Raw genomic sequence first — 15,855 nt, forward strand, 5'->3', positions numbered from 1 at the left:
ATCTCATGCACTGAGTATCCCTGTGTAGTCTAGCAGCAAGACTCTCATTGTCACTGTTATCACCATTATCACATGTACTGTGTATCCTTGTGTAGTCTAGCAGCAGGACCTGCATGATCATTGTTATCGCCATTATCACATGCACTGAGTCTCGCATCAGGACCCCCATTATCACAGTTATCACCATTATCACACACACTGTGTATCCCTGTGTAGTCTCGCATCAGGACCCCCATTATCACTGTTATCACCATTATCATACGCACTGTGTATCCCAGTGTAGTCCAGCAGCAAGACTCCCATTATCACTGTTACCACTCAGTATCTCATGCACTGAGTGAGTATCCCTGTGTAATCTGGCAGCAGGACCCCCATTATCACATGCTTTTCAGGAAAAGTCATCATTTGCAGCTGAATCTCACTCTCTTCACTTCACAAATGAACCTGATCTGAATTGTACTAATAGCTATGCTCCAGACACAAAGAAGAAATGAGAAAGTTGTTCTGAATAAAATTGAACTAGGAGAGACTGTACTGACTCTATTGTAATTTCAAGTCTAGACAATAGTTAAGATGAAACCAAACCCCGATGGCCTTGATTTAATGTTATTTCTTACTTATTTGGCTCCCAGACATTTTAGTAATAAAAATGGCTTTAGCTTTATTGAGGTATAATGACATGAAGAAAGTACACATATTTAAAGGGTAAAATTTGATAAGTTTTGACATACATGTGAATCCACAAAACCATTACTACAGTCAACATAATGGACTTAGCACCTCCCAAAGCCCCCTCCTGTCCCTTTATAACCCCTCCCTGACCTGGGAGAAAGGAAATCAGTCCTAAAGGAACTCAGTTCTGAATATTCATTGGAAGGACTGATGTTGAAGCTGAAACTCCAATACTTTGGCCACCTGATGCAAAGAGCCAACTCATTGGAAAAGACCCTGATTCTGGGAAAGATTGAGGGCAGAGGAGAAGGTGATGATAGAGGATGAGATGGTTGGATGGCATCACCGACTCGATGGACATGGGTTTGGGTAGACTCCGGGAGTTGGTGATGGACAGAGAGGCCTGGCGTGCTGCAGTCCATAGGGTCACAAAGAGTCGGACATGACTGAACAACTGAACTGAACTGAACTGGCCTGGGAGGGGCTACTGAAGAGTAACAGTGTGAAAACACAATGAGAGAAGTCAATTGCTCAAATGTAAAAATAACATAAAGTTATTAGAAATCACCAATGGATTGCTTTTCTCCTTTTATTAATCTTGAACTGAAAAAGTCTAAGTACAACACAAATCCTATAAGCCACTAACAAAGCTTGCTGATTTAGGCGACATAAAATACAATGGTTAAATTCCCTTCATGTATTGAGTACACAGTGCTTACAAATAAATAAGAAAACAATAAGAAGAAAATAGGAACATGTTCAAAAGGGTAGAGAAAGGCAAGTGAAAGGATATGCCAGTGTCATTTCAAGTTGCTCAACCTCATGCACAATATGAGAAATGCATCCTGAAAATGGTGAGTGCACATGTTTCTCCAGGTATCCAAGTGGACAGAAATGATTCTGGTCCACAAAATGCAAAACAGAATGTAGGAGGAACAAAGACAGACATAATACACATCTGTCTTCAAAACAGAAATGGAATGTCCTGGTGCAGGAACTGAAGAGGGGAAGAAAGTGAGAGAGGTCACAGGGGAAGGAATCCAGGCTGGGGTGGGGGAAGGCAGGAACTTATGCAGGAGGGTGGGGAGGAAACCGTCCCAGTGGGAAGGAGGCTGAGCTGTTACTCTTGCTCCCAGATGTAGGCACTCGACCAGATTCTCAGGCATCTTCTTGTACATAACATATGTCTGTTTCATCCTTTATTACACCCTTTATTAAAAGTAGAGTTTTACATAGTCCCTCTTCTTTACTTGCCACTGGTACCTCATATGCTTTCTTGGAGAATCTTCCAGACCAGCACCAGGAGAGCCAGCTGGCCCTATGATGGTTGCTCACTAGCCCACTGGTGGGACGTTCAGGTTGTGGATCTGGTTTTCTTCATCATGCTCCAGGGTTAGTGTGGTTCTCTAATCTCAAGTTCTATAGAAACTCTTAGCCATCAAATCTCTTCATAAGTTCATTGTCTCCAGTCTTTCTGCAGAGTTTTTCTTTTTGGAGCCTCTCATTCTAAACTTCAACTCTTACATCATTTTTCATATTTTCAGCCCTTTCTGTGTGTGCTGCATTCTGATGGTACTCTCAGATACACTACTTTCAATTACATATTTTATCTTTATTTTTATCTATTCTATTATTCAGTTGGCCAGTTGAGTATAAGCTTAAACATACTCATGCTTTATTCACTTTTGAACTTCTGTCGAATTTTGCAAATCCACAATTTTTGACACCACTTCCTGTTCTTGCCTTACATTTTGTACTACCTTATTAAAAAAAAAAATTAGATAGTTTAAAATAGTCATGGATTGTTCCTTAATCTTCACAGTGTGTTTTTCCTTATGATGGTTTATTTGCTCAAATGGCTTATACTTCTGATAAAAATATTCTTCTCTGAGATGGTCTTACTGAGAGTCCGCTGTGCTCTGGAGCGTGGAGGTATCTCTGGAGACTCGGTCCACAGCGCTGGCCTCTGCTGGGTGCAGTGACTTTCTCCAGTTCCAACCCCTGTGCATTTTGTTTTTATTTTAATTTCTCTGGTTGGGGTACAGGAACCACAGGGGCTGCACAAAGTCAAAACCAAATCCCACAGGAGGCAGAAGACTTCTATTCTAATGTATTTCAGCTGATGTCTTTTTGGTTTTGTTTAAGACCCAGAGTATCATGGCTATGAGGGGACTTGAATACTGTAACATTATGTCTGAGTTATTTAATAAAAAGTATATGTATAAACATATAAACTTATATTGAATCTGAGCTTCAGAGAATACTACCTGAAAATTAAGTTTGAAGAAATTTGAGATGAAAGCAACTAGACCAAGGTAGGAGTTTGAGTGCTAAATCTCGATGAGAAATGAAATTACATATAATTTTCAATTTTTGTTCCTTGAAGTGGCTCAGATTTTAGGTAGAAGAGGTACCCTGATCTCCTAATGCACTGCTATTACACTATGTGGGTGAGTTCTTCCTATTAAGCATATATATGAAGGTTGAACTATAAAGTAATCCTATATCCCGAAAGACTTCATTTACAAGGTGGGAAGAAGTGAGGAAAAATCTATTAACTGTAGCTTTCAGTTGTTAAAGTGTCTAGAATTCATTGTGATTTCAAATTGTGAGATACTAAGAGATTTGAAATAAAATTTCACTATAATCATAATATTGAAAGGTTAGCAGATAAACAGCCGTGGATGCTAAGGCTTATCTGTGTTTATTATACGTGAGTTAGAATATTAAAGTTTTTGATTTCTTCTATATTCAAGGTTTTCCAGATTTTTACTGACTTCACTCAGCATTATTCAAAACCTAGATATACGCAGAGGTGGTGAGGAACGAGACAGGTCCCTGAAGGGAATGTGTAGGGAGTGTCCCACATAGTTGTCATCGTGGTAAATAAAGCATAGCTGTGGGCTAGTCAGGGTTAGGAAACATTCCAAGTGATGAAATTACACTAATTATTGACACTTCACATGCTGAGGGTTGAAGGGGCCAGAGAGGTGATAACATAAATATTAGAGTCACTTTTAAAGAAACACTCTTCAGTTGTATTTTTGGCAAGAATTCCCCAAAAGAGCAGGTCTACATTTTTACACTTCTGACTCATCCTGGGCATTGCAAACTTCCCTCATAGCTGAGGCTACCAGTTGAGAAATTTATCCTTCAATGACTGGCTTTTCCCTCCTGTTCAGCCCCGTGAAGCTGTAAGCTGTTTTCCCAGATGTGACCTGTGCACTCCGGCCTCAGAATCACCTGTGGTGGATGGAGTGATGCCCCAGTGTCCCAGGTATCAGTCCAGAGCGAGTGAGTCAGGTGCTCTGGGCTGAGCCTGGTCTCTGCCCGTGAACAAGCCCCATGTGCCCCCATTCGCTGTGGTTGTGGGAGGCACAGACACCCCTCCAACCCTGTACCTGCCAAGAGCATTGCATGGGTCAGAGGCAGGGGGCCCGAGGGAGGGAACTGGTTGCCCCAACCTCACCCCAAGCAAGACAGGTCAGGGCTGTAGGCACGGCAGGCTCTGCAAAGCTGCCCACCACCTCACTCAGCCACGTGGGCTCTATGGGCGGCCCAGGCAAGGGGCACTCTGAACACTGCAATCTACCCCAGAACATAAGTTCTCTGTTGCAGGGAACACACACGTCTGACACACTGATGCAAACAACGGCATATATTGAGAAATTTATGTTTGTTTTCATTTAACTTTCTAAACACACATGAGACGGCTGCCCTTATGCAGATGCTACAGATGTGGGACCCCAGGCTTAGATGAAAAGGAACTTGGTTTTAACAAGCTGAAGGTTATTTTTAAATTTTGCATGGAAGCTAACTAGTGGTGGGTATGCCATTTAGGAATCGATATCGTCGATGTTTAAACTGTGATCAGTGGCTGTGGACTGAGGTTGCAGTGGGGAGTCAGTGTCTGTGTCCTGCCACCGAGCCCCTGCCCCTATCCACACACTGGACGGGGACAGCTCAGCAAGTCCAAGCATTGAGCCTTCACTTCCTTTTTTTAATGATAGCTTCCTTTTGTCTTAATAGCTAATGCTTATATTATGGTTGTGAAAGCAACAGATGTTACGTTTAGTGTAATAAAATTATAAGGGGAATCAGTTATTCTCATGATCAATAATTTTATCCTATCTTCAATTATTAGTCTAATAAGTCAACTAAATTCTTAGCTTGATTATTCAGACATTATTCTCATTCCATGCATTAATTTAGACTCATTTTAAATACTGTCAGCCAATTTTGAAATTTTCTTTAACTTTTAGATTAATTCTACATTGGTCTCTCATTAAAACTACATGTAAACAGCTGTCCAAGTTCTTCAACATTGCATTCAAATAAATATATTTTGTCAAAATAGTTTTGACTTAATTCACTTAGATAAAAAGCTGCTCTTAAAACTTTTTAATATGATTAGAAAAACAGCTATATTACATAATATGAAAGAAATCTAATAAATTCATATTCTCCTGAAATAGCAAATGCTACTAATTAACTAATTAATAATTGGTACCAATTATTTCCACATAAAACTAAACGCAATCAAAACTATCATTTGTAACAGATAAAATGAAAGAAATACACAATTTGGCTTTGCACGTGTTTCTCCATCTTACCTGCTGGTTTACAGGAAAGTTTCTGTTGATTTTTTTAATCTGCAAAAATAAACAAGAAAAGTGAGATAAGCAAAGATAATGTAATACAAGAATCCCAGGTTTATGGGACTCTCTTCTTTTTTTAAAAAATTAGTTGATTTATCTATTTTTTAACTTTACAATATTCTATTGGTTTTGCCATACATTAACATGAATCCACCATGGGTGTACATGTGTTCCCCTTCCAAAACCCCCCTCCCACCTCCCTTCCCATCCCATCCCTCTGGGTCATCCCGGTGCACCAGCCCCGAGCACCCTGTATCATGCATCGAACCTGGACTGGTGATTCGTTTCACATATGATAATTTACATGCTTCAGTGGCATTCTCCCATATCATCCCACCCTCACTCTCTCCCATAGAGTCCAAAATACTGTTCTATGTATCTGTGTCTCTTTTGCTGTCTCGCATACAGGGTTATCTTTACTGATTTACTAAATTCCATATATATGTGTTAGTATACTGTATTGGTGTTTTTCTTTCTGTGTAATAGGCTCCAGTTTCAGGTTTATGGGACTCTCTTCTTAGTGAGTAAACTAGAGTAAACTATATTGTTGACACACTAAAATCATTGCATATCAAGCACCAATTAGGAATTTTTTTTTAAATTCTGACTGTCAAAAATGTCCCAAATTTCATATACAAACATTTCAGAAATATTTCAACTTAATTATATTCTCTTCATGAGAAATGAAAAGCCTCTGATCCCACACAATCTACTGAGAATGTACAGCATAACTTTTTGTAACTTCTTTCATTATTCACTTTCACTTCATATTATATTTTATTTAACACGTAAGAGAAGAGAGGGAGTGCAATATTCAGACACTAAAGGATACTGAATATTATCAAGATAGTTTCAGTCAGGACTACAAATAAAATAAATATTTAAGAAGATTTATTGAGTGAATTGGAGAAGGAAGAGGCAGCCCACTCCAGTATTCTTGCCTGGAGAATCCCATGGTCAGAGAAGCCTGGTGGGTGGGCTGCAGTGCATGGGGTTGCAAGAGTTGGACACGACATAGTGACTACACCACCACCACCACCGTTGAGTGAAATGTCATAAGAATTTAAAGTAAATATGCTGAGTTTCCTCTGTATCAAGTCATGTAAACAAACTTTAAAAACCAAATAAAAAACGATTATCAGATTTAGACAAATGACCTTATAATACATGAAATCTTTGTTCAACAGAATTTTTACTAATTAAAACCTTCTTTTTCACTGGTTTTCTAGAGAAGCTTAAATGATGCTCTCTGTATGCTATAATCCAACATCAGACTAAACACAGACTGTTTTCACTTAGAAAATGTTCTGTTGAATTGCTTTGTTTTTCCTTGTTTTAGTGTTCGTTTACCTTTGTCTTACTGATAAACATGAATTAAGAGGAGATGTAAGGAGGCACAAACTTGGAGAAGTGAAATGGTTTGTGGATAAGAATAGACTCACTGGTGGAGACATGTCATTTAAATATGAAAAAAAAATACCACAACTTGAGCATATTTGTGTGATTCCTCAGGGTCATGTACAGGAAGTGTATCTTTCTAGTTGGGCTCAGTCGTGTCCGACTCTTTGTGACCACATGGGCTGTATCCTGCCAGGCTCCTCTGCTCACAGGATTCTCCAGGCAAGAATACTGGAGTGGGTTGCTGTGTCCTCCTCCAGGGGATCTTCCCAAACCATGGATTGAACCCAGATCTCCTTCATTGCAGGGGGATTCTTTACTGTCTGAGCCACCAGGGAAGCCCAAGAAAACTGGAGTGGGTAGCCTATCCCTTCTCCAGGGGATCTCCCCAAACCAGGAATCAAACTGGGGTCTCCTGCATTGCAGATGGATTCTTTACCAGCTGAGCTATCAGGGAAGCACGTTGCTCTAATCGTTTCAGAGTAATTTCTGCTCTGATGAAGAGTCAACCAAGGAAAGTCTCTAGAAGTAAAGATGCTTTCAGCCAAAGTCAAGATGGTTTGAAGATGGAGATGGAAGAGCAGATCCCTAAATATGTTTCATCAATCAATCAAAAACCCACATTGAACACTTTGTGGAACAATGCTTGTTACCAGTTTTTAAGAGTTGTTATAAAATTCCACCAATATATTTTTAAATTTTTTAACTGGAGGATAATTGCATTACAATGTGTTGGTTTCTGCTGTACAACATTGTGAATCTACCATATGTATACATATAGGACCTCACTGCCCCACCCCCTATCCCAGCCCTCCAGGTCATCACTGAGCCCTGAGTTGAGCTCCCTAAGGTGTACAGCAGCTTCCCACTAGCTCCCAATTTTACACGTCTACCAACATTTTATGTCGACTGTTGTCTCTGAGTGCATACTATATAGTTGTATTTTTAAGTTCCTCCAAGATGTGATTTTAGTTCTATGAATGACATAAAATGTATGACTGAAGTTAAATCCATGATACTTCTTTGCATAGTATTTACTTAAAACATCATTCGACAAATATTGTTTTTCAGAATCAAGCCTATGCCATCAAATGTACTTAAAATCAGTCCTCCAGATTTGTTTAAAGGAAGTGTACTTACACCCTCCTTCTAAAAGTGACTTAGTTACTTCAAGGTATTTGAATATGAAATGCATATAAATCAGTAGTCTTCCTAAATTTTAAAATAGACAAAACAAAATACATTTTAAACAAAATATATTTCATTAAAAAATAAAATTCATAATAATTAGCCTAATATGAAATCATAGGCTTCCCTGGTGGCTCAGTGGTGAAGAATCTGCCTGCCAATGCAGGAGACGTGGGTTCTACTCCCTAGGTCAGGAAGATCCCCTGGAGGAGGAAATGGCAACCCGTTCCAGTATTCTTGCCTGGGAAATCCCATGGACATAGGAGTCTGGCAGGCTACAGTCCACGGAGTCACAGAATCAGACACAACTGAGCCACTAAACAATGACTAATATGAAATCTACAGATCCATTTCTGAATGTCAAATTTCTTCTAAATTAAAATATTATACTGTGGTATTATTCTAGGGTGACTGTTTTTAGGCCTTTAAGGGCTTGTGGAGAATATATGGTCAAATGCACCCAGAGGTGTTTAATGTCAGGGGCTGTTTCAATGCATCACAGAGTTACAATCATTGAAACAGGGTTTTACAGTGCAAAACTAAATGTGACAATGAATTTTGATGGAAAACTAAAAACTGAATATAAAATGCATATTACTGAGTTAATGATAAAGATTGTATTAAATCTGAATAGAGAACAACACTTTGAAAAGCGGTTAATTACTTGAAAAACAATGCCTCACCTGCCAACTCCCCAAACAGCCCATATTTAGCCTATGGATTTAGGGCAGGTTGGGGTGGCCTGAGGCACGCCTACCTTCCTATTGCTAGCAGTGGAAGTAGAAAGATAAATCTAGCAGCAGCACTTTCTGTGAAGACTTCTGAGAGCCCCCTGTACAAGTGTGGCTGAGATTCTGGATGTGAGAGGCCGAGAGGCGGGAGCGGACCCTCCGCAGTCACTAGCGGGCTCAGGGGGGTGTCCACGAGACGCCCAGATGGAACCAGGTTGACCGAGGGAGAAGCAGAGCCTCTGCTTTCTCCTGCGATAACCTGGACAGCACATGTGATGGGCAGGGCTTCAAATGCAACACAGGTCTCTATCTCAACATGTGTGCTGAAGTCTGGATCTGAAAATCCATGAACACAGACAAGGGTTTTGTAAATTTGTGCTGAGGGAGAAGCTGGGAGACGTCACTATCCCTGCATAGACGAGTCCCCAGGCCTGTGGGGGGGCATCTTTGGGGCAGAAGGAATAGAAACAAAGAGAACCTCATGGAAACTCCAACCCAGCCTGCATTGGGCTGGACTAAGACATCAATCATAGTTTACAAGAGCAAAGAATGTTCATATTCTTAGATTCTTCTCCTAGACGCCCATGGTGGTTTGGTGGTTTCACTGCTTAGTCATATCCAACTCTTGAGACCCCATGGACTATAGCCTACCAGGGTCCTCCATCCATGGGATCCTCCAGCAAGAATACTGGAGCGGATTGCCATTTCCTTCTCCAGGGGATCTTCCCGACCCAAGGATTGAACCTGAGTGTCCTGAATTGTCAGGTGGATTCTTTCATTGCTGAGCCACCAGGGAAGCCCCCTAGACACCTATCAGTTCAGCTCAGTTGCTTGGTCGTGTCCGACTCTGCAACCTCATGCATCGAAGCACACCAGGCCTCCCTGTCCATCACCAACTCCCGGAGTTTACCCAAACTCATTAAGGTATAATTAGCGAATTAGCAACGTTTTCACTGACTAATATGCCAGAAATTCATAGGGCACTATTATGTTAATGATGCATTTTAAATGATGTGCATTTCAAATAATACTCTATTCATTAATTTTAATTAAACAAATAGCAAAATATCTATTAGTCCATTATATGTAGGTGATTTCAGAATATAATTACTGTCAAAGGAAAATGGTCAGGATTATATGTTAACTGAATAAAGGTTAATACTACCTACACAAGAAGATGTCATTTTATTTTATATATGTAAATGAAAGCACCCAGTGTCCTGGCCGTGGGCTGGGTTGCAGGCACTGGGCACCTGGGTTTCAGGTGTGCGGGGGTGTTTGATTGGCCCGTGTTGGTCACAAGTGAAGAGGGCAGGTTCTATTTTTGTGGAGTCGTTAATCAGTCTTCCTACAGAGGGGACACACAGTGTTTATAGTTAGAGCGCAGCCTGGACCCTCAGGACGCCTGCGGCCACCTCTGCTCCCTTAAGCTTGGCTTCTGAGAGACATTCATGGAACAATAGCAAACTGAAAGTGATTGCTGTATGATTTCCACTGGCCCTTCGTCTGCACTGAGCTCACCGTGTGCCTCCTCTTCCACAGGACACCTGGTGCTGAATGGAAACATTCCCCCTGCCCCCCAGGACTGATCGGAGCCCTCAGTGAATGTCTGGAAGCAGGTGGTCCCCAGGAGGCGAGGGTCACGGGTGAAGCGAGGGGCCTAGTGCAGGGAACAAGCATCGGCTGGTGAGTGGTCCACGTGTCTGAGCTGCTCAGGCTTCTCGTCACACGCTGTCCGTGGTTCACCAGGTGTGACCCCACCTTTAGGGCCTGTGTGCTCACTGGGTGTCCAGTGGTTCATCTAGTGAGCAGGTTCTCTGCCGGCTGGCTTCCTCTACCCCTTGACATGCACAGGACAGCGTGTGTCCCCACACTCCTGTGGGGTCTCAAACAGCCTGGGCGCAGCTCTGGGTCCAGGAGGGTCAGCCTCAGCAGGGGGGAAAAGGGTGGGTGGGTCGGGACAAAGCCCTGGGCACTCCCTGGGGGCTTTGAGGCCCCTGGAACATGGGAGACTGGGGAGCTCAGGCTGGAAGAAAGGAGAAAGACTGAGGCCCAAAGGGGAGGGACTGAGGCCAGGCAGGCAGAGTCCAGGTGGATGGGGGGCAGCTCCTTAGAAACTGCCCAGGAAAACTGCCTGTTTGCTTATGACTGCAATTGTCAGTTAACATCAAAGCAAAGGGTCTGGATTGTGCAAGGAAATTATCAGCTAATTTTTTCCAATGTAAAAATTTGTTGGAACTTCGGTGTTTCAGTGGCTGAGACTTTGCCTTCTAATGCAGGTGTTGTGGGTTCAATCCCTGGTTGGGGAGCTAAGATTCCACATGCCTCTTGGCCAAAAAACCAGAACGTAAAATAGAAGCAATATCGTAACAAATTCAATGAAGACAAAAAATGGTTCACACCCCAAAAATCTTTAAATTAAAAAAAAATGTTAAAAAAATTTTTTTTGGTGAGTAGCTTTCTACTAGATAAAGTAGGTTAGTTATTTTATTGAAATCCCCCCAACACAACTTGCCAAAATAAACTCTAATCATGTAAAAAGCACAGTATGATTAAGAAAATACACTCATGGTATAATGCTAGACTTCCTCTTCATCTTATCCTGACTTGACTTACTGTCCCTGCCCTGTCTGATCCCACTCTCCATGGCCCACATCGAGTTGATGCCTGCACGACTGAAGTTCGTATTTGATGTGAGGAGAAACAATGGTGAAAACAAGACACTGCACAAAAGTGCATCCAAGGACTTGGGAATGCCAGCTGCTATAGAAGGAAGAAAACATCTCCCTCAGTGACACCACGCCTGTCAGAATCTCACTCTGCAACCTCTGATCACAGCTTCAGGCCTTTCTGGTAAATCTCCTTTCTGTTAGGCTTTATTTTGTTATGACTTTCAATTCACCTACGAGCTTTGTTGAGTCTAAGGTGGAAGACACAATAGAAGTTTTTCCTTCAGTTCTTCACAACCAACAGTATTATGGAAAAAATTCTCTTTCAGCTTGCAAGTGTTTGCTATCTAAAATAGCAGAACTCTATGGATTAAACATGACTCCCAAATGACCTTTTTTTTTGGCTCCTCCAGGTAAATGGATAAAATATAGGAAGATGGCTGAAATACAGCCTGCAGGAACTCAAAATGACTGATGAGATGTGTGTGTGCGTATGTGCAAGTATGTATGTGCATATGTGTGAATCCTGAAGGACTGTGATCATTCCACAAAAATCACAGGGCTGCTGTTTGTTCATGCATTTTTTTAGAATTAATATGTTTTAAGTATTAAGCAATGTAGTAGATACTGTCAATTATCTGACTCAAAAGCCATTTACAGTCTTCTCTTCTTGGTCATCCCACCATAAACAGTACAAAAGGTAGAGACTAGACACCCATCCCCAGAATTGTCATGGGGCTGAGTCAGAAGGAGGAAGAAGTGAGCATTATTAGTCTAGTAAAGAGTTTCTGGAAAATTTTATCTTATCTTGATAAAAGAGGAGAGATGTAGCTGGCACTACATATCCTTCTTCCCTTTCTTTCCTGTTCTGAACACTGAAGTGATGTTTGGAATTGTTGCAACCCTTATGTGATCATGAGGCAGCAAACTCAAGGTAAAAGCCAATACTCTAAGAGTAGTGGGTAACAGTAGCAATAATGTGTGTGAACAGAGGATGGGTTCTGGGTGGATGGTAGTTTCCAAGAAATGCTACCATCCATGACTCTCTTCATTTGGGGGAAAAAAACACTATTTACTCCTTCGGGGTCTCTCTACTTTGTTATTGAGAGCATTCTCATTGATAAAAACATTTGGGGAAGAGAGTCTATCCTTTTTCTCATAATGAAATATGATTATGTATTTTGAAAATCTCACATATGCAACGATACACCTTCATTTAATATCACTGATTTTCAGTGAACCTTTAAGAATAGAAGCATATTGCATAAATATTTGTATTTATCTATATGTAAACACACACACACACAAGTGATACATTTCAAACACCACATTCCATTCTGATAAAGGGAACACACGCATAGGACATATGTGGAAGAATTTAGACCAGAAGAGATTTCTTTGTGTTAACAGGTAAACTTGGTAGAAATGTCGCATGAAATTCTCTCTGAAATCGGGATCTATTTCAGTGCTGGAGCAGTAAAAAGAGATTGGAAAGGTTAGATTCATGAAATGCTGGCTGAGAGAGAGCTCTGCCTTTAATTTGCTTGCCTCTGTCTCTTTTAAAGATGAGGGACTGAGGGGTAGGTCTTCGGTTGCCAGAAATCAGAGGTGCTTAATGGTCTAGTCACCATTAGACATTTATTTTAGCTCAGCTTCTCCTGTGTGATTCACATTCTGGTATCCACACGGCCATCCTTCAGAAGATGAAGAATTTCAAATGACAACTGGACAAAACAGAGATGTGCAGCGTCACACACAATGAACGAATCTATATGGCCATTTATCAGCAGTTTTGGATTAAACCATGAAATTTAGAGTGCCGCTGCAGAAAGAAGTGCAACTGTTTCAGCATCATTTCAGGGCCAGAATGGCCGAAGCACTTCTTCATTTAGCCCTCGCAGAGACTGAGGCTAACAGCATTCATTTAAGAGGAGGAGCTTGAAGTCCAGCTCGGAGCTGGTGCAAGGAGACCTGGGCTCCACACTGAGTCCCCTGACACCGCAGCCCAGCTTCTCACCCTGGCAAAAATATCACTGCAAAGGCAATCGGCTTGAATCCCCTTTGCCTGATGACAGGAGAGTTTGTTTGAAGGGTACTCATGGGTCCAAGGGTACACTTCCATGGGTCCTTTCATGGTCCCTCCGTGGGTCCTCCTTCACACCCTTCCTGTCCTTCTCCCTCCTCTGTATGTGATATCCACAGGCTTCCAGTCATGCCCACCGAGGCAGTGAGGAACACATACCCTCCCTTGCCCCTGAAGACAGTCAGGGACAGTTATTGCATAACTTTTCTTGTGATATTCTTACAAGTGTGTTATTCTGAAAGGATCTAGGGGCTCAACTAATATTGTAGGCTGCTTTGCAAGTGGAAAAACTAGTAAACATATAGATGTATAGATATATAGGTAGACAAATGCATATATATACATGGATTATAGATGCTGATGGATGGATGATATATATAGACAGACTGTATAAAGATATGAAATGTAAGGTAGATAGATGCATATATACATATATAAAAATATAGATGGATGATATATATATAGACACACAGATACAGATATTTAGTGCTTACACGTTAAATATCTATTTTCAGTTATTTAACTAATGTAGATGTTACAATGTTTGTGAATGGAAACTTAGGTGTAAATACTCTTGTACCGATACACTGGACTAAAACACTCAAGACAGAGTGACTTTCTTTGAGCAAGAATAATCCACTTTAATAATAGCTCTTATGGTGGGTGTGCAGTGGTCCACTGCTAGCAGAACACCAAACAGCTGATGGAGTTAACTTGTGTACTGAAGAGGTTCACTGAGGCAGGTGGAGGAGCTTTCCTGGCATTCCTGGAACCACTACTTACGTTGTGCTTTGTGAGGCTGGAAATGTTGGTGGCTATTGCTTGCAGCCATTCCCCGCAGTCCTCTGCGGAGAGGCACTGGATGACCCCGCTGCAGACCCCGTCCACGGCGGTGACTTGGAAGGCGTTCTGCCTGTGGAGATGTCACAGAAAATCAGACCAAGACATCATCTCGTGTGTCTGAGTGCAACTTGAGATAGCTGTCTGCTCAAAAGCTCTTCTTGCAGACCACATAAATGCATCTTCAAATTCCTCTTTCCTTATATCTTTTAAAAAATCTGTTCTTACATGGAACACTAAAGATGAACTCAGCTTCCCAGGTGGCACTAGTGGTAAAGAAGCCACCTGCCAAGGCAGGAGCCATAAAAGACGTGGGTTCAATCGCTGGGTTGGGAAGAACCCCTGGAGGAGGGCATGCAACCCACTTCAGTACTCATGCTTGGAGAATCTCATGGACAGAGGAGCCTGGTGGGCTACAGTCCATAGTGTTGCAAAGAGTTGGACACGACTAAGCAATTTAGCACACATGCATGCAAAGATGAACCCAGATGACACACAATTTTGAATTACTCAAAGCATCTTGAGACACAGATAAGTTTGGAGAAACTTGGAGATGTACAATATATTATGTAAATGGAAGTGTGTCAAAGACATTAGAGAGGGATTCTCCCTGTTCCCTGCATACCACAAAGTTATGCATAGATGTTTATCTATTATTTTGGCTACCATCTCCTCTTGACATTTTTCAGTGCATTTCTGACAGAAAGATCACACGAAAACCCCGCACCCAGATACCAAGCATCATTTAAAATTATCCTGCTGTCATGAGCTGAAACACTTTCTCAGCTGTTTATCCAGGTCTTCGCAGGGACGGTTTTGGACAAGGGTCCACAGCTCTTCACGCCTAAATATTCACACTGTAAATTTATGTGGATGTTTGCATTTCAGTAACAACCACGCTCTCCTTAAAAGTGCTATGGCCAGCCTGAATATCTCTATTGTCTTTTATTGAGTTTTTGTTATTGTTAGAGAAAATTAAATAATGCCATCCTAAATTGTTTACAAAAGTGCTGTAGAGTTTAAAGCAGCTTTCCGCAGCTTTAATTACCTACTTTTATTTTTCTGTTTCAAGTTCTTGCATGTTTCAATATAAGCTTAATGGAGAGGAATAGATAAAAATCCCAAAACGAATGGAAAGTAACCAAATGCCTCACGCTTGAGAATTACTCTGTGGTGCAACACAATACACTTCAGAAAATGCACGAACTATCTTTAAATCCCAGCCAGTTTTGAAGCAATAGACAAATGATGTAGTTCAGCATTCAAAAGGCTATGTAAATAGTGTACATTTATATGTTTTTCTCCAATTAAATTGCTTTTTTGTTTCTTCTGAATTTTGTTAAGTAGGTATTTGTGGATATTACACATATTTCAATTTCAAAAATAAAGACACTCCAGCCAGCAATTATCCGGCCCAGCTTCATCATGAGGCTGGTGTCTCTTTCTTGTCCCATGAGACTGGTCCAGATCTCAGAACCAGACATGCTCCAGAGACTTCCACACTGAAGGCCCTTTGCATCCACATTATTAATACTTTTAGAGACACTTGTTCTGATAAACTTGACCAAGCACTTTCAACTGATTATGGGAAAGTGTTCAAATATTCTTTTTTATTT

At 41.2% G+C, this 15,855-nt stretch overlaps 1 protein-coding gene across 6 annotated transcripts in view; it reads right to left on the reverse strand.

Annotated features, from left to right (window-relative positions):
- SNTG1 (syntrophin gamma 1) overlaps nt 1-15,855 on the reverse strand; it is a 377,579-nt gene that overhangs the window by 53,933 nt on the left and 307,791 nt on the right. For all 6 annotated transcript variants that reach the window (XM_081497977.1, XM_081497973.1, XM_081497978.1 and 3 more), the window contains 2 exons: nt 14,183-14,312; nt 5,286-5,324 (listed from right to left, as the gene is read on the reverse strand). In XM_081497977.1, the coding sequence (XP_081354103.1) occupies nt 5,286-5,324; nt 14,183-14,312 (169 nt within the window). The remainder of the gene's footprint in view (nt 1-5,285; nt 5,325-14,182; nt 14,313-15,855) is intronic.

Source organism: Giraffa tippelskirchi, chromosome 6, assembly GCF_054371585.1.
Source record: "Giraffa tippelskirchi isolate mGirTip1 chromosome 6, T2T-mGirTip1v1.2.pri, whole genome shotgun sequence".
In the NCBI taxonomy this organism is placed as follows: domain Eukaryota; kingdom Metazoa; phylum Chordata; class Mammalia; order Artiodactyla; family Giraffidae; genus Giraffa; species Giraffa tippelskirchi.